The 27,017-nt window shown below is 47.6% G+C and overlaps 1 protein-coding gene and 1 long non-coding RNA gene across 6 annotated transcripts in view; one reads left to right on the plus strand and one right to left on the minus strand.

Annotated features, from left to right (window-relative positions):
* Positions 1-11,924, plus strand: part of LOC139050545 (uncharacterized) — a 44,675-nt gene extending 32,751 nt beyond the window's left edge. For all 5 annotated transcript variants that reach the window (XR_011508944.1, XR_011508945.1, XR_011508943.1 and 2 more), the window contains one exon: positions 11,787-11,924. This is a non-coding gene — a long non-coding RNA (uncharacterized lncRNA). The remainder of the gene's footprint in view (positions 1-11,786) is intronic.
* On the minus strand, positions 1,880-26,440 carry LOC139050542 (Y+L amino acid transporter 2-like). The gene is made up of 7 exons (XM_070527057.1): positions 25,271-26,440; positions 11,855-12,076; positions 9,664-9,765; positions 6,817-7,074; positions 4,617-4,742; positions 4,435-4,531; positions 1,880-3,291 (listed from the first exon to the last, which is right to left on the minus strand). The coding sequence occupies exons 1-7, from the start codon at positions 25,272-25,274 to the stop codon at positions 2,499-2,501; spliced, it is 1,602 nt and encodes a 533-aa protein (XP_070383158.1). The 5' UTR covers positions 25,275-26,440; the 3' UTR covers positions 1,880-2,498.
* Positions 26,441-27,017: the final 577 nt, after the last annotated feature.

Consider the following 27,017-nt stretch of genomic DNA (forward strand, 5'->3'; position numbering starts at 1 on the left):
GCTTCTTATACCATGCGGAAAACTGAAAACTTCTTTGCTTCTTTTAAGTAAAGTGGCGTATTAAATCTTTCGGTTTCCAAATAATGTCGATTTATTTTGAGGGTATGCCTCCACAGTGATTAAACTGTTGCCTCGATCATGCGTTCCGATAACGTTTGGGAGGGCCTGCTGTGAAGCTTGTAGTCGCCGTGAGCCTGTGTGATTAGGAATAAAATGTGCGCAAACAAAGGCTGCTGGATAGTCACGCATCGCCAAAGTTTAAAGGCTCATTCACACCGGCGACTGGCAGTGGTCACGCGAGCAAGTTGGTCACAAAGCGACCAGTCGCAAATGGTCGCAAATGGTCGCTTTTCTCGAAAAGCGACCATTTTGGGCCAGTCGCTCGCTGCTCGATTTTTCAGTCGCGCTACCATGGTCGCAAAACTGATAAACCAATCAGCGGCGCACCGGAAGTGATCTTTCATGTGTCTACATCCGGCCTGCTCCCGGGTCGCGGCAAATTCCGCGTAGATTCCGAGAGTTCTCGCTGAGAACGATAATCTCCGGGATTGCGACTTGCGGGTCGCGCTCAGCCGGGCTTGCCGGTGAGAACATCAGTCGCTTTCGACCGCTTTTTGGTCGCGAGTCGCAAATGGTCGCGTGACCTCCTCAAGTCTCCGGTGTGAATGAGCCATAAGCCCCATCAGCAGAGTCTGCGCTTGAGTTCCGGAAGACAACGAACAGGGAGAAAGAGGATTCAGTCATTCGGCCTTGTCCTTCGTTCCCCATTACGACTCGCACGCCGCACTGCGGCCAAAACGAGAACTCCGCCGTGTAGCGCGACTAAACACTGTGTTTTTTTTACTTTCTGTTGGCACTGTTCGCCACTCATGCGTAACTTCGAGCAGACTTTTACGCAACGGCTGCAACGGCTTCACAACTGCAGCCGCCAAGGGATCGCGGGTCCATTCTGGGCTTCTTTCGGGCCTCTTCGCCGTCGGATGGGTATCGTGCTGTCAGCGGCAGGAGCACAAACAAAGCGAGCCGCAAGGCATGGGCGTAGGCCACTGGTTGTGCCTCCCGGAATAAGACCGGGCGGACTCGGTGTTGCGGCGCCGAGACAGGGGCTTACTTTCGGGCGAGCTAAATTGGCCGGCCGCTTCGTCACGACCGACGCAGGGAGACCCGTTGTCACCGCGAGCGACGAGCAGAGTCTCGAGATGCCAGAATAGCAAGTCATTGTTCGTCCGGGTGATTGCACCGCTGGGGAATGCTTTAGGACGCGTTAAGTCGTGCGGCTTGTTTGATTTGCTTTTGGTTTTGCGAGAAGGCGGCGGTGTTCTGCGCGGAGCCGCAGCAGCGGTGTGTTTTGCTGTAACGCCAGCTTTTCCGCATAGAAGAGCTGTTTTGTGCGAGTGGCACAGTTTTGTTCCAGTTGTCTAAATTTGCTCTACACTCGGCACCCCGGCTTAAAGCGTGCCAGCGGGGTAGAAACAGTGGCAGAAATACGACTTTTGCGAAGAGCGCTATCCTCGGGGTATGTGAATTTGCGAGAATGGGCGCTTAATTTAGCTGTCGCAACATTTTCAGCCCTAGCTCATTCGACTTTTTTAGCTGTTTTGAAAGGAATGTATATTTGAAGAATGATTGTTTTTTTTTCCTAACCGGAAGCGAGACGTAAGGTCACCTGATACACCTAGAGAAAGAAAATGGACAATTATGCGCTTGGTGTTCTAACGACTTTTAGAGTGTATCGTTACAGTTTATGTTTGAGAAAGATATTACGGCTTCTTAAGTTCGAAATTAATCTCACTCACAAATGTATATGAAACTTAAGATATCAATAATACAAAACATCAAAAATGTAAACGCACGAAACGAACAAAGAATAAGCAAGAACTGATGATGTCAGCACTTTTACTCACAATTTCAAGCTGTGCAACAAAGGACGCTTTTGGCGTCTCTCCCAGATTTTGAACACTTTGTTTACTAGCTGACAGTGGCGTCAAAACAGATGTTATCAAAACTGCAGGAAAATTAAGGAAATTGAGCAATATAGGAGAACGTTTCTTTTACACTTCGGTGAGTTCATTTTTCTGGTGCTGCAGGGCAAGTGCACAAAATAACAATTTTATTTTGCAAATTATATGTTACCTTATTATATCTTACCAAAATTACCTGTTTGCCGTCGGCCATTCTTGGTACCACGATTCAGTCACGCTGCCGACTAGAACGCCGGGTTTTCGCGTAATGGGGCATATAATGCATTCGCATTCAAAAAATGCAATTGTGGGCCCACAGCACACTCTCCTGCGCTAGGGGGTGCAGCATAACAGGCGGCGTCGCCATCATTTGCCTCGGTTGACCGAATATCTCAAGACTTCAGCAGTGCTCGTTCACCGAGCTTGAAAGACATCATGTTGAGATCAATTTCAAATATAACCGCGTCAAATACGCGCAGCGTCATCGCAGAGCACACGTTCCGAACCATAGCTCGCATTGGTTCACGCTCGACCGCACTAATTCCATTCCGCAACGGGTACTTCTTGGTTCACGAGTTCTCTCGAGCAAGGCGCCGACTTGAAGCACTTCTGTAGAAGCACCGCGACCCTCTCGCATCCGCGAAGTCGCACCTTCTTGTTCACGAAAAAGTAGTAGTAGACGGCCCCCGTCGCGAACGCGATCGCCACCAACGCATACTGATACGCGTACCGCCGAGCTTGTACGAGGGTCACGGCGGCCAGAGAGAAACACACGAGCAGTCTCAACACGGCGACAACGGTGGGCACTCGGTAAGGTCTCGGCGCATCGGCCATCGAGCGGCGCAGGAGGAACAAGCTCACGACGCTCGCCGCCTCTATGACGCTGCCCAGCAGCACGCTCACTTCGATCAGGAAGTGGACCGAGCCGACGAGCGTAAAGGTCACGGATAGCAAGCCGCGGACCACCATGGCCACCAGCGGCACGGAGCTGTCGACGTGGACGTAGGACATGGCGCGGGCCAGGTGACCCTGGCGACTCGCGGCGAAGAACACCCTCGAAGACGCGAGCACGCCCGCGCAGGTCGTCCCGAACACGGTGAGCGCGATGACCAGGGGCACGACGTGGGCCATGCCCTGGCCCCACGCGGCGCCCACGAAGGCGACGGCGACGGCGTCCGTGCTGGCTATGGTGTCGGCGTCGAGGACGACGAAGAAGGCGATGTTGGTGAGGAGGTACGTGATCATCGTGAGGGCGACGCTGGCTGCTATGGCGACGGGTATGTTGCGGCCGGGGTTCTTGATTTCCTCGGCGATGCAGTTGATGGCGAACCTGCGCAAAGCGAAGCAGTGGCCCGTCGCACAGAAAGCACTAACAAGCACTGTGTGCAGACTAACTGACACTTCCGAATAGCCGTGAAGTTTTGTGAATAACTTTCGATCAACTCCATAAAGCAGAGAACTTGAGCACGAAAGTCTTTAAGGAAACATTTGATTATGCTCGGTTGCGTTACACGTGGGGTGGCGCAAACACTTGCTTGTTCTTTGAGTTGAACCTAAGGCACTTGAACTAATGCGATGGTGTCGGCGAGTCCGTGCTCATTCATGTTATGACTCTGTGCCTCAGAGGCAGCGAGACTTCGCACGTTCGTTCTCATGGGCTCGATGTTATATGTCCGTGCAAGTGTGGTTCGGTGATTACGTCGGCTACGCCGAACAGTTCTGCGATTGCTTACACATACTGAAGCCTTTTCGAGAGGCAATTTAAATTTGTACCATTTAATATGGCCACTAGAGCTCGATTACGTGCATAAAGGGATTACTAAGTCATAATTTTCATAACATAAAATTATTCGCTATAGAATTAATTATTCGCTTATTCGCTATAAATTTATGCACCATTTTCTCACATTTCCGAAATTCACGCCTCAAATTCGTGGCTGCAAATCGGAGGCCTAATCTGGATGAAACCACGTAGCCACACATCATCATCATCATCATCATCATCATCATCATGGTAACGCTGATGATGATAACAGCCTGCCCGATGATGATGACACAACAGCCTGCCCATAATAGTATACGCCTGTTAATTGAGACTACATAAAATGGCATGACAATGCTCCTTTTTTTCCTGGCTCGACGTCTTTTTATTAGTCGTTCATCTGTATTTCTGCGAGGGGGCAATTTTATTATTATTTTGATGATAATAACAAAACTGTGGTCTTATCCTTGAAAATATTCTTAAGAATTATTCTCTGCTGTGAACGAGTAGAGCCGGAAACGATACGGCCGCAGTGAAGAATACTGAAGGAGACAATGCCAAACGGAGAAATTACTTCGTCGACCGAAACCAAGCTGCTCAAGCTCGCTCCACCTAGTTTGTAGCTCATCCTACGAGGGTGTATTATCTGATTCTTCGTTAAATGTACGCTACGTGTCACATGTCTCCAGAGTTACGAGAGAGGCAGCTTACCATCCACCATAGCAGTAGAGCGCAGAAAACAAAGCCGAGGTTAGATCTCCAGTCGAGGGGAGATTGTCTGATGGGTGTGAATCCCAAATATGGTTACCTGATTGCAGAGAAAAACGAAGAAAAAGTAAACTTAAAGCTTACACACGAATAATCCAATCTAAATAAATAAAATGGTAACTTGCCATAAAATGAGTATATAGCGCCAGTGACAATCACAGCGTAGAGGAACAAGCACTTGATTCCAGAGAAGACGTCTTGCACGCTTGTTGACATCCTAAGTGAGAAGCAGTTCACTGCCGTCGCAAAAGCTGAAAAAAAAAACCAGACCGACAATCCAGGTAGTACTTTACGAAGGACGTTCCATTAAAAATTGTAGTAAGATTCCCCTTAGTCATTGTCGTTTTACAAAAAGTAAGAAATAACAACAACAAAAAAAAAACACGGTTTCTCTCGATACTTGCTTCAGAATTGCTTCTCGCACATCTATCTGTACCATTTGCCTACTGGAGTCCTGGGGGGGAGGGGGGTGTTTCAGGGGTTACTCAAGCGTCCACCTATTGGACATATCCTTTTCTTTTGCTGCTGAAGTGCTGATAGACTAGGGGTACCCGTCTTCATCTGACGCGTGCAACAGCTCTGCCAATCAGAAATTGACGAAAATGGACATGTGGACATGAAATGGACATGTCCACTAGGTGGACACTTGCAGCACACCCCGTCCCCTGCCTAACTCCCCCCCCTTCCCCCCAGTCTTTATCGCGCCCCAGGAAAGCACGGCATCACCTACAACGGCAGGATGTTACACACAAGCTAAATATGGCAAACTCAACCCCGGTTGATATATACGTAAAGCGAGGCATTCTTGGTGTGACTTGCTCATGAACCACATGTGCGTGTACATGAGGTGTGGTTTTTGAGGTATAAATATTAGTATTAAAAAGCAGCACGTTATACGACCAAATGGTTTTATTTGCAGTTTAATATGACAGACAGGGCCTTATATATACATATTCACATGCAGTACATCTTATATATATATATATATATATATATATATATATATATAGTGTAAATGTTCTGGGGTGATCCACAGTGTTGCGATGCCCTCGTTATGTTTCTGATGTGTCGGTTTCATCTAGTGAAACAGGGGGATCGAAACGCGCAAAGCGTCTGAACGTCTTTCTCGCGTGGCTTGCTCCCGAGAAAGGGTGTTCTATGCCACTTTTCAGCATATGCACACGTGGCGAAATGGTTTCAGTATCAGCCTTGGGTGCGAGGAGTCGTTTGTTCGCACCCTGTCGAGGACAAATTGACCGTTTTTTTTGTTGTTGTTGAAAATGATGAGTATGCGAAGTCACAAAGCCAGTTCGACACCCCCCCCCCCTCCCCCCGGAAAAAAAAAGAAACGAGGATAAGGAAAATTTATGTGCAAACCATACTCCCCATGCGGGCTGAATCGCCCTACTTCTAGCTCCCCTAGACACTAGCGCCATATTTCCCTCTGGTAATTATTGTATGAAACTGCAGTGCCTGACACAATAACCTCGCAAACTACTTCTTCGCTTCACATTTCCTGCATGGCGCCACCATCCCAATACATGCGTTCGGTGTTAGGGGCCAGATAGGTGCGAAAAAGTTCTTCGAACTTGGCAAGAAATATTCGATTTAGGAGGGTGCAGAAGCCAGTTACGTGCAAATCGTGTAAATTAAAAAAAAATTAAATTATGGGGTTTCACGTGCCAAAACCACTTTATGATTATGAGGCACGCCGTAGTGGAGGACTCCGGAAATTTCTACCACTTGGGGTTCTTTAACGTGCACCTAAATATAAGTACACGGGTGTTTTCGCATTTCGCCCCCATCGAAATGCGGCCGCCGTGGCCGGGATTCGATCCCGCGACCTCGTGCTCAGCAGCCTAACACCATAGCCACTGAGCAACCGCGGCGGGTAAATCGTGTAAATTTTGAAAGAACTTAGAATTGTTTATAAACTTTCACGAATGGCCACGAGTCTGCCAATCGAATGTTTAGGCGTTAGCTGTACTGCGGGCTTGGCGTTCCCGCTCTTGATCTACAGAGCGAGGTTGCCTGGGCGTTATGAAGGTCTGGCTTTCTCCACGACATTTCAGTATAAACAATATTTGATAGCGTTCAGGTTTAAACTACTACGCTCCACTTCGATGCTCGAATGCTCACCGATTTCCTAAGCATGCACTGGCCCAACCGATCGCGTAACAGCAAGCTGAAGGAGTCACCGTCGCCGGCGCTATTGCAAACAGTGACTCTCAGCTTTCAAGCGTGGCAGGACAAGCCTTTTCAGGAGAGTGCCGAAGGTAGTGCAACCCACATGAACTCAGACCACCGCACTTAGAGCACGCTTACTGATGAAGAGGCAGGCGACCAAAACTTTAACTTCGTAAGGCGGCTCGCAGCTTGGGTACGGCAGACTGAGCAGGTACGTCGAGAAGGTCAGACCCTGTATGCTCGTGCTTGCAGGATCCACGAAGAAGCACACCCAGGCAAGCATGAAGGCAGGCACGTCACCGTATTTCCCGTATGGCCTTCCGGCAGCGAGGAAGTAAGCGTAGTCGCCACCAGATGCCGGTAGTAGTGCACCCATTTCGGCCGCGCAAAGGCCACCTGAGGAGAGTAAATGGAATGTCTGATTTATTAAATGACTGCTTCATTGATATTTTATTTACCTATTGCTCGCGACAACGATTTGTGCTTAGTGTTTGCACACGTTCGTAAAGCCCTTTGTCTGAAGCTTCTGCTTTGTCATATCAACCTCTGGGACATTTGTTCACGCAAAGTTGAGCCCCTCTGTGAGTGGTTCGGCGCTTCGGGAAGGTTTTGCACAGGCTACTGTTGCCTGCTTTCATGAAATAAATAAATAAATAAAGCCATCAGCACTCTTATGAAGTAATTCTGCGGGTCCCATGCTGGCGTTCGTCCGTGGGGCATAAAAAACAAGATTGCCGCATGACTGGCCGCTTGAGGCCCTTCGCGTGTATTCGTGGGATTCTTTTACTGGCACAAAAGCAATTTTATGTAGCACGTATCGAGGAACAGAAAGATGTTTTTGTCATTCGAAACTGAATTTTCTCATTCACACTTTTCATGTAATTATAATATTTGAGAAGTAGAATAATTAATAAGGTCCAATTATCTAATAAGGTAGATTAAAAAATAATTATCTCAGTATTTCCAAGCGACGGCAACCAACATTGCCTTTGTTGTGTTCAGCTACGTGGCATTTGCATATTTTAAAATTTTGGTGCATGATGGTTGTAATAGTTGTGTGTGTGTTTATTTGCTTGTGCTTATATCGTGATCCATACTTAGCTCCCTTGCCATTGCCCACTTTCCCATATAGGCCTAGCACCAAAATTTAAAGCAATTTTACATACCATATCGGCCTACACAAGCAATGCGCTACATTGACTCTAAGATCTACCCACCGAGTGTTGAGCATTTTGATCACGAGAAAAGGTCGGTGACTGTGTTGTACAGCGTCATCGCATTAAAGGATCAGTAAGCAAATGGGTATAGACGATATTCTAATAGACATCAAGAGAAAAAAAGTGGCGTTGGGCAGGTCATGAAACGCACAGATTAGATAACCGTTGGACCATTCGCGCGACAGAATGGGTACCAAGAGAAGGAAAGCGCAGTAGGGCACGGCAGAAGACTAGGTGGTGCGACGAAATTAGGAAATTTGCGGTAGCTAGTTGAAATCGGCTGGCGCAGGACAGGGGTAATTGAAGATCGCAGGGAGAGGCCCTCGTCCTGCAGTGGACATAAGATAGGCTGATGATGATGATGACTATGATGATGATCACATTGAGATTTGTTCGCAAAGAGGAGAAGGGGTTCAAATAACGGGCTATCAGTGGTAGCCTTGGTATTCTGCTTTTGTTATCCCATATTATTAATGCGATGCTTAATTTATTTTGCCATTTAGTTCGACGTTGCCGCAGCTGCTGCTACTGCTGCTGTGGCTGTTGTGGCTGCTGCTGTCCGGCACACCACGCCGAGGGGTGGTTCAGAGCGTGTATATATATAGAAGGAGCGTGGCAAAATGTGCACAATGACCTCTGGAGCTCACGGGCGATCGCCATTTTAGCCTGTTGACAGATGGTATTAACCGTGCCCCACCGCAAGCGCTTACCTTTCTACCAACGTGTAAGTCCAGAGGAAAGCTAGATAGAATGGAAGAGAGGAGGGGCAGAGGAGGCAGAGAATGAGTAGGACCAACCCAGTCGCGAAACGAGCGGACAACAGCCTTGCCACACTTCGCTCGCAGTTCCCGTACGAATACACGGGAAAAGGTAACGTGAGAAGGCAATGAAACTATGGATAAACTTAAGTTCAAGGTGCGGTAGAGTACGTTGCTGCTATTTCTGAAAAATAAAGCTATGCAAATATGTCTAGCGTACAACTTATGCAGGGCATGTAGAAGCAGACCCCCATTATTTAAAGCACACCGCAGTGTCTATAGGCGATACAATGGAAGTGGCCGCACGTCAAATGAACACTTCTGTGCTTGCCGCGATAGCTTTGCGGCTATGACATTGCTCGAAGTCGCGCATTTGACCGAGGCAGTCGCATTTCTAGCGGGCGAAATTTGATTTAGGGACACTTTGATTTAGGGACACGTTAAAAGAACACCATGGTGCCGTAATTAATCCTGAGTGCGCCCCTACAGCGTGCCTTACAATCTGATGGTGGTTTTGGCACGTACACAGCCCCATAATCCAATTCAAGTTTAATGCTTCTGCCATGATGCGAACTGCCATGTGAGGCAATGACAATGCTCAACCCTGTCAGAGGTTATGAAATATGGCGCACAACAACGCCTCAAGGAAATGCTTCTCCCTGTGTATGCTATGTACTACGCAGACAAACAGCACTATTGCACGCAAGGTAACGTCTAACATGAACTTACCACTCTTGTGTTGGGCAAAACGTTGAAAAAATTAAACATTCACCGTCAACATCACCGCTAATTGTCGTCAATCAAAGCAAAGAGCACAGAAAGCTTCGCTTACATGGATTCCCACAGTGCATGGGATCTGAATTACATTTTTCTATACGTCGCCTTTTTGCAACAACGGAGTTTAGAACATTGTAGCCACACCGACAGTTGGTTTTGCGATGTTGAGGTGATCTCCCGTGTACTTGCCCCCTTTTTTTTTCAACAAGCGCAAAAGAGAGATTTTTACTTACCTATGAATGCGTTGAGTCCACCAAGTGTCCACAAGAAAAGATCGACACTTATGGACTTTGAGTTTCTGAGTACGTTTCCAGGAGTTATGAAGATACCCGTGCCTGAAACAACGAGGTTACAGGATGCTCGTGTACAAAATATTTGTTAGATTGGGGGTAGCCTGATATTCCAGTTCAACAATATTGCATCTCACGAAGAAAATAGTTACTCAGTAGTAGCGTAAGTATTTCTCGATATATTAAATGCGCTATGATTATGCACGATAGTGATGACCATGCAGCAACAGTTTCACTTGTGTCTTTGGTACCTGTTGTGAGTTGTGGTTTTCATCAGAAAACTTGCGCTTGCGCGCTGTTCTGTGGCACTAGAGACTGTATACAGTGTTCTTTCTTACATCGAACACTTTATAAAGGAAAGGTCTACACAAGTTACAAAAGCTGCGTCACTAGATAAGGCATATCTGCTCAAATGGACACCATTTCAGAGAAAAACCGAAGCAATCCTTTCAGTAAATAAACTAATCACATTAATTAGTTTTCTATTTATTTGGTTTACGGTACTTGTTTGTAGAGGAAAGTTGAAGGCAATCGTCATGAATGTGAAGTTCTCTGTTTCTACATTGCGAAATGGCGATGTCGACGGAAATAACGGGTGTCGAATGTCTGGTTCATTCAAGCCGATTACACACGCTGCACCGCGAAACGCGGCTTTCTGTGCAGCCCCTGTGGCGTAAAAGTATGGCGCAAGACGAAGCTACCCGTTGCGCTTTTTCTTTTCCCACAATCTTAATGATGCGAAAGTGTGAAACGGCCCATTGAGCGAAAAAGCCTTTTGTCCGTCGTCTGTAGCCGCGAAATGGCACCTAAGCTTTCACTGCCATTGGCTGCGACGCCACGCCACCAGCGCGCCTCGACGGAGCCGAGCGGGCGAGAGGGAACACCTCCTGCCGCAATAGCGTGCCAGTTGCTGCGTGAGGGGAGAGGGCATCGCCGCGACGCCACGTCACCCTCTCTCTCTCGCTCTCGGGAGCCTGCGTCATCCACGCGGTTCTTGTACGCGCAAGCTCTGGCCTGCGTTTTAAGTGCGCTTCGCTAAGGCCAAATGAAAACGCACCAAGTGTCTCAAAGCGCTCGGTTGGCAGCGAGGAGTCGATAACTCGAAGGACGCATTGGACGTGAATGCGTGCGCATTCAGAACTTACAAGAAGCGGTTAGGTGTCCTCGGATTTAGTCTGACTGGGGCTATGCGCCACTCCCTGTCGGGTGTATAGTCACCTGGGCAGCATGGGCGAGACGAACAACTTCATCGCGCCGTACATTAAACCTTCATTTTATAGGCGGTCCTGATGCATCACTGTAGGGTTGTACCACGAGCCATGTTTCGCAGTGCGGCGTGGTAAACAGGTGAATTGATCTAATAATTGGACACGACATATATCGGTTTAGATGGTCGTTTTAAAATGTAGAAACGCGGGACGGGACCTTTGTGACGATTGCCTTTGACGCTCCGAAATAAAGGTGTTACGGAAACATTTGTAACAAAGAAGTGCATTACTTTAGGTACTTCTTTTTTTTGCGCATTTGATTATTTTTTTCTTCTTGTGAATGATGTCCGTCTGAGCAGAGATTAAACTGTAGTGGCGTGAGTCGAGTATACATTCCGCGCTCTTCTTATAAAAAGGATGAAAAAATAACAACACTCCTTCACTTTGCTGCACGATCAGCTTGTGTGAAGATACGCACGAAAAAAAAAATAAATAAACCCCGGAGAGACTCGTTCACACAACAGAAATTAAAAAAAAATTCTCAGAAAGGCTCGCTTTCTAGCTTCTTGTTCAAAAGGAAGATTTACCATTTTGCGTTGATGTTGCGGGCTTGCACAAAGATGTTATTTTACATTATTTTCTCTTACCAATGTGTTTGCGTTTGGTATAAGAAGTACGAAAAGATATAGATTTTTTCAGACCCTCTGAAATGTGGAATGCCGTACACTTGCAGGGGTTGCGTTTTCCGTCGTGTGCCAGTTAATAATTCTAATGCAGAACAATAGGGGACGCTTTAAAATTGAGCTCCAGCGGTTCCGCATTGTATTGAAGTATTTTTTTTTTCAATTTGTTTCGTAGGATCTAGAAACAGTCGGGACGGACCTGGAATGCACCTGGAACAGAGATAAAGGGCGAATTTTGTTCACCTATGATTGCACCAAGCAGGAGGGTGATACTGCTGAACAAGCCCACATCTCTCTTGAGCGATAGTGCTCGCTGCCGGTCCGGGACATCTCCAGGAAGCAGACTGCAGCTAGCGTCCTCTGCTCTTTCTCTGACATCTTCCCGGCTGCTGAGCGCACGGTACTCAGTCCGCGTTGGTTTCCGTGGCTTATCACAAGAGAATGCTTTCTTTCTATATGTGAGAGCTGAAAGACATAGTAAACAAGAATGAAACAATGAAATAAGCACTTATCAAAACGAGGTAAAGCTCATGCCCTTCGGCTGTGCCTGGGCTTTCCTTCCCAGAGTCAGGGATTGGTTGAGAGATAACAGCATAGTGTACTGACCACACCGTACCTGCCTACAGCGTGACCGTGATCTTCACGTATGTAAGGAATAGGGGGCAGGCCAGAAATGGGGTTACTGATATGACACAGGTAGGCATAAAAAGGAAAAGAGTGCATAAATCTGGCATGCTTTACTCGCATACGCTCCTCTCTAAACGCTGAACGCGGTCAATCGGCACGCGATCGATCCGACTATGCCTGCAGTGTCTGGCGCATCATGGCGCCAAGCTAGCGTTTACATTTGATGTGCTGCGTTTCTTGACTTATCGGTGAAGTTGGCAAAGCTACGCAGGGTTTACCTCACACTTTGGTGGATCCGCGCGGCCAGAGGGTCCATTCCGCGCATGCGCAGTCAACGGAATGGCCAAGTGCGCGGTATGCGTAAACCGGCTCTCAGGACAACCTGCCGCAGACTGGCTGCGGCGAAGCAGCAGATGTTTCAAGCGTATCGGTAACCTGCTACATAAGTTCCATGGGGCGGGACCAAGGCGGGCCACGTGTGCATCAGACAATGTGCGGACAATACGCAGGCAGTGCAGCACCACACGCTGCCCTCGCGACAGTGATCGCCTACAGATTGGAGAAATACATCGTCGACGCTCACCTCGAGAGAGAGAGAGAGAGAGAGAGAGAGAGAATAAACTTTATTCAAGAACCCCGGTCCGAGTTCGCCCGCTTTGTTCTAGTTGTCTGCCAAGCCGAGCGTCGTGATGACCTCGATCATGGCACGTACGTAGTCGGAGGAGGAGTCCGCCAGCCACTCCTCAAGTGTCGAGGGTACTGATGTGTGGTGGCGAGATGTGAGACAAGCAGACGTGTGAGAAGCTTCCCTGCAATACTAAAGCTTGGGCTCGCTGCGGAAAAAATCACAGTGCTGGCCACTGCACGAAACCTTAACATGCTTCCAGCCCGTTGGTGCCCTCAACCTATGGTCCCGGATTGCCGAGGACGGCTTTGCACACGTTTTGCACACGTCGGAGTCGCCGGGTTTCGAACACAGGTCCACTCGTAGACGAGAGTTTATATTTTATAGCAACCGTCAGTGGAAAGACCGAATACGCGCCGTTTGTAAAAAAGCTGCCCTTCGGCTGTTACACTCCCATGCGTGCACGACAACACTTTGAATTGACTTTGCTACGATATTTGTACTTTAGCCTGTTTCACTGCCACCTTAGTTACTGTTGCGAGTAATGGGGACAAACATACACAACTTACCTAGCACCGTTACTCCGCTTGCAAAAGCGGGCTGTGCGTATCATTACTTTTTTCCGCAGCGCATCATCCCACCAGTACACTCTTTGAGAGACGTTCACGTGTGCTGTTGTTTATTACTATGCGGAACCACAAGAGTTCCTGCCTAGTAAGCAAGATAATAAACACTAATGCACCTCTGCGTCGTAAAGTCTCCATTTTCCCATCGCTAAACACTAGACACGCAAGAAACAGCAATCCTAATCTCCCTGTGTGCTTTAATGTGTCCGGTGAAAGGCTAATCAAACTTACCTGGTGCTAAGATGTGGAATTACTTCCATCTTGGAATAAAACTTGCGACAAATTCCGACATTATATTCAAGCGCTACTTTGTATGTAACCAAGCATTGGCCTGGTATTTTGTTGATGTATTTTTCATTTTGTGTACTACCCTTAGTTTTTTTCTCTTGTATGCGTGTTTTGTCATTGATGTAGATTATTATGTGGTTGTTCATCTTGTAAAATTAGGGCTGATTGCTAATTAGCACTTTTGGATAGCAATTATCTGTATTTATTACCAATAACAGTTGTACAAAATTGCTAATCGTATTTTGTTTATTGGACCAGTCTCTAGCCATGTAGGCTATCGGTCCCAATGGTTCTGTATTAACTTTTCCTATTCATGCAATAAACTTTCCTTTGCTGATCCATTCATTGAGTGAAATTCAACCATGAGGCCACAACTTCTTTCTTTAAGAATGTGCGAACCTATACAATGTGTGGCATTCAGCTACAGTGCTCTCTCTAGATGTTTAATAGAAAATATTGGATAAAGAATACAAAGTCGACATGGAACGTGTCGCCAAAAGGAATTATTTGATGAGAAGGCGACGATTAACCCAGATGGAAACCACTGCAGTGCCTGCCGTGCCTGAGACTGATGCGATCGACTGCTGAGTGCGGAGAAAGAAAGGAAACCTGCACAAAACGGATGTTATGGTTAGTGAGCAGGATGTAACATGTGCGGCAGATCGAAAAAAAAAATGAATGAAAAATTTTGTCAAAGCTTTCTTTCTACTTCTGAGTCTCAAATCAGCACCAAACTAGGGTTGAAAACACATGCAAACAAAATATAAATCCTACGAAACGTGATTCTTCTCTTTCCTGTTTCATAGCAGAGGCAGGTCCAGCAGAGACACATACTTACACGTGCTTTGAAAGTTGAATGCAGGCACGTGTGGTTGAGGTGTGAACGGTGGTGACCAGCACCGACCAATTCGCTAAATTTGAGGACCCCGAACGGCAGGCGAAACTCCAGCCCGCCGCAGTATTTTCTAGTGCGAGGCCCACATGGGGGGGGGGGGGGGTGCAGGGGGTAGGAAGAACGTATCGTATGATTTCAGCTCCATGACTGGCTCTGGGGAACATCGTATGAGTGGATGGGTGGTGGCTCTATCAACGAAATATACATCGTAATACAAAAAAAGAAACTAAGCAAAGGTGCTCGATAATTCTTCCACCCTAAATGATAGAGCCGCCTGGCGGACGGCATGATCAGCACGGCGGTTCCATCTGGTGACTTCGGACGTGGTGAAGGGACACACATTTCTTCTGGAGGTTAAGCAGGCAGCAAGCTTGCCACAGGCATGGTGTCAGCCACACCTGAGTTGTAGTTGGCCGCCTAAGCCAGAAAGCGCACAAGGGCGCTATAACTTGAAGCTATTCCAAACTTTTCTATCCCAACTCTGCGATCAGCCCTTCGCCATTTATCAAAAACTTTTTTGAACCACCCCCACCTTGCCTATCTGTCACGCGACGTCACGAAAGCCGCGATAGCTCCCCACCTGACATGACGTGAACACACTGATTATGCATGACTGGAAAGAACAAAAGGAAAATAGCTATGACTCGATGAATTTTCGCCATCAGCGCTCGGCTGTTGATCAAAAGTTTTCGGGCGATACCCACTTAAACTGCCTGTTACGCGACGTCACAAAACCAAGAGAACTCAGCACGTCAAAGTGACGTGTACGCGTTAAAGATGTATTATTATGTCGAACAAAACTGAGTTTTCTTCTGCATAGCCGCAGGCTGCCCCGTTCCCAAAAGGAATAAAAGATGGCTGCCGCTGATGGCTGAAGCACTGGCGACTCGCACCTGCCGGAGAGCATGGGTTTATTTGCATACAATAAAGCTTTTTGCATGGCCGTGTAATGTTTAAGGTAACTTTTGGCATGTTTACAACCTCGTTCTGCCAGCCATTCTTCGCTGAGGATCCGTTTCAGCGGCATTGTTAACCTTCCGCTGCATGCCGTCGCAATTTCCGACCAGCCACCGCAAGATAAGTAAGTGAAGGCGGCCAAATCACAGACGCCGGCGCCACCCTTTTCATCCGGTTATTGATTTTCAGTGCACTGGCTCGGCCCCATCGAATCCTTCTTCTCTTGAGCGTGCTCCTCGCCTCTTGTCAGCCAATTAGACAAGACAAGCCGCTCAATGCAGGCAATTTTATTCGTTTTTAAAGCAAACAAAAGTGACCTCCGATAAACGAGGAGGGCGTTTTATTGGTCTGTTCAGACAACACTGTGGGTCACCGCCCGCTGCTTGCGTCGGCGATTACGCAAATTTGACGTCACGACATTAGAATAAAAATATATTGAAATAGTTTTACGTTATAGGGCCCCTGGTCCTTTCGGTGGTTCATGGTCGAGCCTTGTCGCAGTACCTCCGGCTGGTCTTGAGAGAAGGCGAAGCACTCGCAAGGAGATAGACTGTCAGCCGTGTGCGATGCGGCAGCGTTTAAAGATTCATTCGACGACGCTCAAAGACAACAAAGCGCTAGCATCAAATGACGACATCGAGCGCTGTTCATGTGCCGGTCTTTGCACCTCGGCGGATTTCGCGCTGTTCCGGCTTCAATAAGAGTTCACCAACTAGCGGACGTTGTCCCGCTACTGCTCCATGGAACTACGTTGGCTGCTGTATGACATGACGGTGCCGCCTAGCACGAACCGATATGATAACAGGTAAGATGGTTTTAGGACCCTTTACCTTGCCGCCTTTAGCACCCAATGCCTTAGCACTTACGAGTTACTCTTGTGAACGTCATGCAATCGCACTGGCTGGTGCACAATACACGTGGTGATTAACTGGTGGTGTAAACGGAGTGTAAAAAATAAACCTTGGTTTTAGGTCCACTACTAATGTCATATTGAAAACAGAGAAGGCAGTAAATTAGGATGCAGTTGTCTTCTTTACAAAGAAAATCCTTGCTCCACCCTGCCCTATTCGCTGCTGGGTTCGTCGGGCCAGGGTGCACAAACTAACGTAATACTAACACTTTCAACACAGTATATAAATTCAGAGAGAGGTTAAGCGGATTCTTTTTAAGAAATCCTACTATATGGCATGCACAAATATTGTATACTGGGCGAAGTCTACATTTTCATCATATCGCACATCATGTCAACCGTTCCTCGGGATACTTCAACGTTTTCACGCTAAGTGACGAGAAAAAAAAGCGATATAATTATATATCTGTAGCTTTCGGAAACAACATGGGTACAAGGAAATACAAAAATTATGCAGGATAACGTATATGTCTAAATCCTTACGACGTGTCACTTTAGCTTACGTGTAAATTCAATTAGTGCAGTTCAGTTTATTTTAGGTTTATGCATCACACCGTTCGCAACCTATGCAACAACGCAAAATCCGGTGGATGTCCACTATGAGACGTCCACGCGGCTTAGAAATGTAAGCAATGCGCATTTATCACCTGTTAGAAAAGATAAGATAGGTAAAATATTCGGCAAAAAAGAAAAATACAGCTTGGTGATGCAAGCCACCGTCCCGCTTGCTATGTGGGGGCCCTGGGAAGGAGGTAATTTAACTTGTCATCTGCCAATCAAAAACAAAATAATTCCCGCCGGATCATAAAGAAGGTTAGTATGCGGGGCTGGCTTCCGGAAACACCATTAAATTTCAGCTAAAGCTGGGATTTCGTGACTGCAAATGAATCAAGGTTCTTCGAATGGCATTATTTGTGTCATCCGTAATTGCACAAACATAAAGCATGAGATATACCTCGAACTTCGTACTACATGTGTAAAAAGTGACAATGAACATAGTGGGTCAGGCTAAGCTGCTCATGAGGCCGGGCTGGTTGGCCTTTTGCGAAGAGTGACCATGTATGCGAGTAAAGTGCTTATTTGTTCCTAATGCTACCTTTGTGCTTTTTAATAAACACGCTTCATACCGGGCGATGTGTGGGCACATTTTATAACACTATTCATACTAGAGTGTGAACGTCGCGTGAATATCTAAACACGGCTGCTCATTATACAAAATTTATTCGATAACTATTTTGATATTCAACTCGAATCACTCAGTGCGTTTCGCACAACGCCGACGGCTTCCGGCCAGTCTGATCTCGTGCTCCATAGAATTGGCAGGCCTGTGAGAAGGGTTGGGAGAAGCACGTTCCGTATAACTGCCAGGCCGCTGTTTCTTGTACCTAACAGAATTTGCCTTGCGCGTTGCGTCGCACCAAGATGTCACACCTGCGTATAGGTTGAGCAGTGGCCCAGATGTCCGAGCGCCATGCTAGACCCTGCTATCGCGGTGAACGATTTGTCCTTCCGGCGAAACAACCAGTTTTCTTTTCTTTTAGAGCGCAGCTCTTTGGCGTCCGTTCCTGGGTTTCGCGTCGTCGTCGGCGTTGTCGTCGGCCTCGTAACCAGCTCCGCCCCCCTTTCATCCCCCCAGCGCTAGCAGCGACCGACTGATACCGCTGGATGCCGCTGACGCCGCTAGAGAGTCAAGATAACGTGACTGCATAGAACACCGTCGCCGCCATGCAGAAAGAGGAGGAAAGGGTCCCCCCCCTCCCCCCCTTGTTCTTGTGTGGCGGATAGGGCGCTCTTCAGTTGCCGACGCGCCGGTTATTTCACGTAGGCCCCGGCACGTCGACAAATACGTGACCACCTTCCCACGGCTAGACCTGGTTCTTAGCGCTGCGGAAGCGAGGGTATCATATTGTTTGTGTCGGCATCGGCGGCGTTGTCCCTGAAACCAACTCCGCAGCTGGGGTTGACTCACTATCGGCGTCAGCGGCATCAGTCAGTCGCTGCTATCTCTTCCCTCCTCCCTTTATCCTGTTGTCCGCTTGCTGCGCGCGCTTCTGCCCCCATCGTTTGCCGCTGGGTGTACACGCCGCCCCCCTCCGCCCTCTTCCTGCGAGTCTCCGGTTGTCAAAGCGCCGGCTCGAACTTAATTCCTTTCTTCGCTCCTCCTCCAATGCAACCCCTGTGCGGTGGCAATCAGAGAGCCAGATCGGTGGCGGCGGATCTGTATATGTGCGCCGCCCGAGCCGAAATTGCCGCTGCCGTTCGCCCTGTGCGGTGGCAATCTCGTCTTTGAGAATCAAGCATTGGTGTACCAAGTCGAACATATATCAGTCTATTTCTCCGACCACAAAGCTTCCTTCATGACTGTCAAGAACTGTTAGTGGAGTCTTTGTTAAAGGAATACGTGTGAAAAATAAAAAAAATTCTGTGATAGCGCATACATGTGTTGCTCGATTTCTTTGCCTCAATCTATCGAAAAGGTGAAACAGCTTATTTGCTGCGCTCAAATTTCGCATTAGGAAGTAACGTAATCGTCGGTAATTTTTAGTGCCACGAACTGACTGACCAACTGGACAGCGCATAGTCACTGACTGCAAGCTTCACGAGAAAGAGCAGACTATTCTCTTTCCCATCTATGGAGAAGCACAATGTGACGAACGCCCGGTCAATAGTGGCAATGCTTTCCCCCAATGTGATCGTGTGTATCGACTACTCGGTGCCCGTAACTGAAATTAAGCCCCGTTCAGTATGCAAGAGGTTCAGCTTACTGGCAGACAAATATCGGAGGACTTTCCATTGCCCCGGCTACAATGTACTAGAATAGGCAAGCCACCAGAGTAACTCAAAATACGTTGAAATTGCCGAGGTGCTGCCGTCACCTTATCCTGTAGCTCCGGCTGTTTCGGCTGCACCGAGCTCACGCGCCGAGTAACTGTTGTCCACACGACGCACCATCGCTCTTGCGTTCTTAAGCATGGAATGCTTTTAGCCCCCGTTGTAGGTGACCTCCAAGTTACCTGGAGCTAAAAGCCAGAGCTGTTATTCGGGCACTCAAACGAGAACATCCGGGCAAGTGGCGAGAGCAAAACGAGATCATTTGGGCAACCAGTCAAAACATAAAAAAATGTGGTCTCACCCTCCCCCCTCCCGCCTTTTTTAAAGGACTGCACTACGCACGCTAGTTACTGTCCAAGCAAGTTACAAAAAATATTGCTTCCGGGTACTGCCTAATGTTTGTCCCCAATATCACTCAAGCTGCAACTTGCACTATGCTGAAGTTTTATTTGTCGTTTCCAACAGGCGAAGTTAAAAAGTCAGGCATAGGCCACCATACACATGATAGTCATCTTTTGTCGCTGAAACATGCTTGCCGATTCAACGCCAGTGGTCCGTAAGTTACGCTGCTCGAGAGATGGCGCTATACGCAGTGTGACGAAGCCGGCAGCGTTAGGTGCCCTGCGGATGATCTTTCGGCCGAGACAACACTTGCATGAGGTTCAGTTCAAAACAGGTTCGTGTGCTGTAATGTGGCGTGGTGTGCTGAGGTGTGCCGTTTGGAACGCGCGCAATACCTACCGATTTTAAGATTGTGGCTGGTATCACCTCCAGCCAATCTGCTTTGCCGGTCATGCTTATATCAGCTCTCTCTTACTGGAGAGGCTTAATTTTTTTCGTTGTTTTTCTTTTCCCACTTTCTTTACAACATGTGGCCGAAATAACTGTTTCTGCAACGCTGCGTACCTTTCATGAGAGTAAGCGGTGGAGGGAGGGTGCTCGTCCCTTCCGCTCAGCGGTGCCATGAGCATGACGCTTGGGCGATAATATATGATCTGGTAAATGAGACGGAAAACAAACCCCACCGACAGAATTACCGTTTTGCGCTGGGTAGCAAAGCTAGATGCAGCAGAGTGCAACAACTGTCCAAGCTCCATGCGGCCATGTTAAGGTCTCCGACGCAACAAGCGTCCGACCAGAGCACCGGGCTGTTCATTCAGGTGAAGGCCACCGTGGCACCAATAAAAAAAGAACGACTCAGCGCGGAGACACACAGGACCAACTCCCTCTATGTAGTGCACCCTGCCGCCACTGAAGAAAAAAAAAAGGGGCAAAGGCCAAGTCCCGAACACCAACGTGTACACCGTGACTAACGAAGGCAAAGATACAGGGGTTTCTGAACCAAGCGCAGCCGCTGTTCCGACCTGTGAGCTCTCGTGAACCCTCTGTAGTGACCGTGGCCTCCACTGAATAACGTGCCCGTCGACTACAACATTTATCACCTAAGGCGGTCCAGTATTGCGCTTGCGCTGTTGAGAAACGAGACTTACACAACCCCGGCACCTGACCACGTCTTCAATGTTTTGGTGCCATCCGAGAATCTGCATAAATCGTGATTCTTTCTTCAAGCTTTCTGACCAGTTTCTCTTGTTGAAGGAGCCGGCTCTTTCAACCCTTTACTGCAACTTCGGCCTCCATCCAGAGCTCCCTGACCCGAGACCATGTGAGGTCGGCCGTCCTGAGGAAACCACTCACGACCGCTGACGCCAGCGCCACTTGTATAGCGCTCAGAGAAGGCCAGACATCGTCTCAATAGGCCTAACACAGGACCCACTAATGAGTATGTTAACAATGCTTAAAGACGCACGCCCCTGCCCGGTGGGGCACAAAATACCGAGCGCTTACTTATAGCGCCTTTATTGGCAGAAAAGGACAAAAACAAAAGAAAAACAAGAACAAAAAACTTGGAACTACATAGGGTCGTATTTCTCTTTTTTTTTTCGAAATAGCCTAAACCCCAATTCACGGCTTCGCATTACTTCCGGACTTCGATCACGTGATTGCACCCTTCGAGCTTGTCTATAGCTTGGAGTAGCTTTTTTAAATGCTTACTCCTTTGTCTTTGGAATGATCAACAGCCCGCTTTGCGGAAGCAAAGAAACGATAGCGCACCTTTTTTTGCGAGTGCCTTTAATTGAACCAGCAGAGCCCAGCGTCTAATGCACACTAGACCAGTTCGTTGAGCGCGCCTAATGACACGAAAGAAAACTCTTGGACACTCACGTACACTTTACACGGACATCAACACAGACCACTGTAAATGCGTTGTCGCGTTACCTGTTAGGCAACAGTTTGTGCGACAGATTGTGACTGTGGGACGTTGTAACGTTTAAATGGGGAACTCACATCGTATGACTATGTGGTACCTTGCCAAACTGTGCGATAGCACCCACACAGACAGCTTTATGTTGTTGATTTTTACTCTTTCTTACGTCATTTTTTGTACCCCTTTGTTCCTTACTTATTACAGGGCAGCGAACCAGAGACATCTTCTGGTAAACCTCTCCGTCCTTTCTTCGCTTTCACATTTTCCCTCTTTTTATATTGCACCACTCTGACATAAAGGCCATCTTGACGACAAATTTCGTATTTTGGTTGCCTCAGAACATCAACTTTCCAAGTGTATTAGAGGCATATAAATTAGAATTCGGATGAAAAAAAATCATAGTTCAGACGTGGTCTCACTTTCTCAACATGTCGCATAAGAAGGTCACAGAATTCTGTTTATTAATCTAGCGCTGCTGTAATAATATTGACGTGCTGTTAGAAGACGAAATTATCGTGAACGCTGTTTCATTTGCAAGTAATTATAACGCACTAGTAAAATCAAATAAAGAAACATGTCCGTATACCCTCTTTAATGGAATCTACAGAAGGGATAAAGTTTCTTCGTAAACATTTCTTGAATTACCAATTGAACGTTCGGTGTGATGCCTCTTCAATGATGCATCTCAATGATGCTACAACATTACGTCCATGCCTTTGCCATTCGAATAAGCTTAACGGCTGGACAATAACATCAGACTTATTGGTCATTTCATCTGAACCCGGCAAAGGGGGGCCGTGCCAACATGCCCGATTCATGGTTTTCTGAAACCGTGTCACATTATAATATGGCGTAGCAACTTTTTCTCTTGAATGTATTCAAATGCTCGTATTTCTCCTGCGTCTTCCTCTTTATAGGGTTTCCATTATTGCTGGACTTCGTTAAACATTTTTAACCAGCGGAAGCGAAGAAGGAAGGAACCGAATTCGTGCCACTAAGTTTTCTTTTTCCATCTTTCTGATTGAGCATGTTATATATGCACAATGACAATATTATGTTTTGTTCCCCTACCCACGTCCTTCTCTTGCGTAGTATCCCATTTAATTTAGTTTATTTCATCGCGTCAGCGCCAGTAGCGCGCGTCCTAGCATCTTGAGTTGTATTCGCTTACACATTCTTACTCTGTTATTGTTTTTTTGTGTGTGCGGAAGTAATATATCAACAGGCTTGGACACTGAAAGCTTTTGCCTTCTAAAAAACGGATTCCTACTGAAATTTCTATAAATAAAGTTGTTTTCGAGAACCGCCTTGTCACCATTGTACCCAAAGCCTTGCGGCAACGAATGTAAATGAGCTCAGTCCCACACGTTCATACGGTGAGTCACCAAAAAAGTGGGAGAGCGTGTTGGGATGCAGCTTCCTCACCCTCTACGCTATATTGGATACGCTAGATTGGAGGTTTGAATACCACAGACAGACCTGCCTCACTTTTTTTTTTAAAGAGCAAAGAGGAATGTACTCGACGAGAACCCGACCAGCGACCGACCGACCGGCCTACACTCGTAAACTCTCACATCCTTTGGGGTGCATCTTGCCAAACAACAATAATCGTCATCTGTCTTCCTTGGGTTTCCCTTCTTGAAAACGCAGCGCTCGCTACTTTCCAGTCGACAATGCTCTGTCGTGTTGATAACGCGCATGCCGTTCCTAACTTGGAAGTACCGGGCTCGCAGCGTTAAAGAAAGGAAACGCGGACAAGACAGATGGCGATTACCATTGTGTGACAAGATGCAGCCCAAAGGGTGTAATTTTGCTTGAGAGTGTAGGCGAAACAGAGGAATCGTAAGCAATGAAAGCTTTGTTTTAAAGCGAACAAAACAAGCAGAATGCATGATTTCGGAGCAATTATCTACGTTACTGTGATTAGCACTCAAGTGGTGGTGCATGTGCAATTTATTGATGAGAAATTCATTATTTGTAAAGGATTTAATACTTCGGCTCAGATTTTTTTCAAACATAGAATGTAAATTGCCTATTCGGGCACACACACAGCGACCAACGTTGTCTATCGGGTCAAAAAGCAGCCAGCAGCAAGTTGTGTATTCAAGCGCACGTACCACGTGATCGGTTCGGCAAGACTACAGCTTGCACATACCTAGTGGCCGAAAAGCGTAGGGCATGTAGGCTCGTAGCTGTAGACTCGTAAACTGAAAACCCTGAGCCCTAGCTCTGCCATGAGGCAGCACATGGCTGCACTTGTGTTCATGTTTTCTTTCGAAGGTCTGTGAACTGTATGTACACAGGACGAGCGTCAAGCAAATGAATCAACAGCTGCCTGTGAGCAAGGTTCCTGCACGTTTCCTGCTTGCACGTCAGCGTTCAGGAGTCTCTCTGTCATCGGAGCAGTGCCGTTTATACGCTCACAACAATGCGCGAAGTGTTTCCGCTGAAACTAGAAGCTCGAGGGAATATTAGGGGCTGCATCATTTCAGGCGCATAGATAATATACGACCATGCTGTTATACCCGTTCACTTGCAGGGTTTTACAATTATGCAATGCCGTTTGGTTTCCAAGAGCCAATGAAGGGGATAAAAGGCGACGATGCAAAGGAATATTTACCCGCTGCGATAGATTAGTGGCTATGACATCATGATATGATCTTCAAGGGGAGTATGGTAGCACGATTCAAAGACGGGACAAGAGAAGACACAAAGGGACACACACAGCGCTACTTCCAACACTGTTTATTGTCGAAAACCAGGTCGTACTACCGTACTCCCCTTGAAGATGCATTACCAACAACCCCACATTGCAACCCTCGTGATCATGCTATGAGCTCGAAGACGAGGGTTCAAACCCGGCTGCGGCGGCCACATACCGATGGGTGGCGGAATGCGAAAACACTCGTGCCATTGGGCGCACACTCAAAAGCCTAAAATGAATCTCGAGCCCCCACTACGGTGTGCCTGGTAAATTGTGGCTTTAGCCAACTGCGGCCACGTTTCGACGGGGGCGAAATTGCGAACAAAGCCATGCACGTCGTTGTAGGCGCACGATGAAGAAGCACTGGTGGTCAAAATTATTCTGGAGTCCCCCACTACAGCTTGACTCATAATCAAATCGTGGTTTTGGCCCGTTAATCCCAATAATTAATTTTATTATGCGGCATTCGCACGTAAAACCCCAGAATTTTATAATTTATGTTACCTACAAACAAAATGTTTTTGTTTGTCCAAGAAAATGCGGATTAAGAAGATTTGCCTGACTAACGTTTTATTATAGCCAGCCCTTTCAGCGGCCTCAATTTTGAAACTTAACCGCTGATGAAGAAGAAGACAAGCGAGAAGCACTGGAAGGGGTCAGACGCTCATCCGATGCCAATCATCAACCGACTGGAACGGCGTGCCCCGCCCAATCACCAGTTCATCGACGTTTGCTGATAAGCTAAACGCTAATATTCTTCATTGAACTCATGTGGACACTAATTAGAATAAACAACATTTAAACCTCACCCCTTAGAATATACGCCCAATGAGGGTACCTTAAAGAATAAAAGTGAAGACGCTAAAACAAATCAGACAAACATAAGGGTAATGAAGCAACCAGATCGAAGCAGGTACAAATTGGCTCACCCATTTTCTTCCTCGGCTAAACCGATCACGTGTCGACGCAATATCTCCCACTGCGCGCCGGCACAAATTCAAAACCGACACAGTTTTTATCGCACATTCCTCGCTGCCCGGTAAAGCAACACCGTCGCAACAGTGAGTGGCCCACTGTCAAAGGCACGCGCAAAGGAAGCGCAGAAATTCTTCATCAATCGACGTGTAGGGCATGGAAACATTGCACCGAGCGGCTCCGGAATCGCCGTCTTCTCGCGTTCGCAGATGTGTCGCGCGCTCCGGTTGTCGTCGTGGCCCTATCGTCGACGCCGAATGAACTTCCCGTCCTCGCATCCGTCGCAGCTGTGCGAGACCGAGCGAGCCAGCCTCTGGTTAGGTTTACGCGTTCGTGCATTTAACAGGCGAACCGCCTCGCACCTGGGAACTGCGGCCGGCAAAGGAGGGTAGGTATACGCGCGACGCAGACGGCTGTGTTCTCTACCGCGCCGGATCGGACACCTGTATTTTGCGCCGGTGTAGCGTAAGGACGCAACAAGCGCGATAAAACACGTGTCGCTCCAATTAGCCTCGCTGGGTTTCCCGCTTGTAGCGTGTCAATCCTGGCCGTGTATTTGAATGAATCGCCGATTATTTCCATCATCGCCGGGCTCTGCGCCAATGTGCTTACTTCCTGGCGTGTTCGTTCTATCTGGCTACTTCCAGTGATAGTCTTCATTTTTTGCGAGGAAAGAAGCGAGCGCTGGCGAAGGTGTTCACCTGCAGTTGGTCGAATTGAAACAAACGAGGAAATTTAGGGCAAATATATGCAGATCGAACAAACATGTTGCAATACGTGTGAGGAGAAGCTTTAGTGTAAAGGTTGATGTAGTGCTTTGAAGCAAACCGCGATGCGTGTCATTTAGTTTCATCCCATGCAACGTGTAATCTCACGGAATGTTTATCTACCGCAAAGGCCATAACTTTATTGTACGCATTTCTTATGCTTACACACAGCATCGTTCGCTAGATCTTTCGAAGTGTTAACTCCAAGCCAGGATGCATAGACTGACGCGCATGCGCAAAGACGTCACAAAGGCGAAGGCGACGTGTGATGTCTGTCGAGGGAAAAATGGTGGTAGGCGTTTGCACCGAAAAGTATGACACGCATCAAAGAACACTTGGGGATTCTATACCTCTTGTGCGACACTGGGACATCGCAGTGGAAGGTTACAGCATGCTCGCCGGTGAACAAACCCATGCAGAGTGCTGCATTGAACGGGGATCGGCGGTGAAGGCAACGTCCGAGTCGGGCGAAGGTATTCCCCGAACGCGATGGTCCCAAACCTGGTTGGCTTCTCGGATGTACTACAACTCGCGAAGATGCAGCAGACAAGGTGGTGCAGTCTGCGAGTTGCCGAGGTCCTGCCGGAACACCGAAGTCCTAAACCCTTCCTGGAGGCACACATGGGGGTGCTATGCAGGATGCGTTCCCGAGTTTCTGGCTCGTCTGAGTTTGCTTGACGGCCGTCAGTTAAAGGTTGCACTGAAAGCGCGAAAGCAGCAGACTTCCTGTACAGATAAAGCCACGTGCACCGATACGAGTGCACTCTGCGCACGACACTTCCGTGTTTCAACAACACAAGACTGGGCAATGTAACGCACCAGCGCCACTTACCGTTATCAACGCGATATCGCAATATCGTGGCCGTCTATTATCTACACACTCGGCATGAAGCCGCTTGCCACGGCTTTCTGGGACGCGTCACGAGCGTGTCTC

This window comes from Dermacentor albipictus, chromosome 10 (assembly GCF_038994185.2).
Source record: "Dermacentor albipictus isolate Rhodes 1998 colony chromosome 10, USDA_Dalb.pri_finalv2, whole genome shotgun sequence".
NCBI lineage: Eukaryota > Metazoa > Arthropoda > Arachnida > Ixodida > Ixodidae > Dermacentor > Dermacentor albipictus.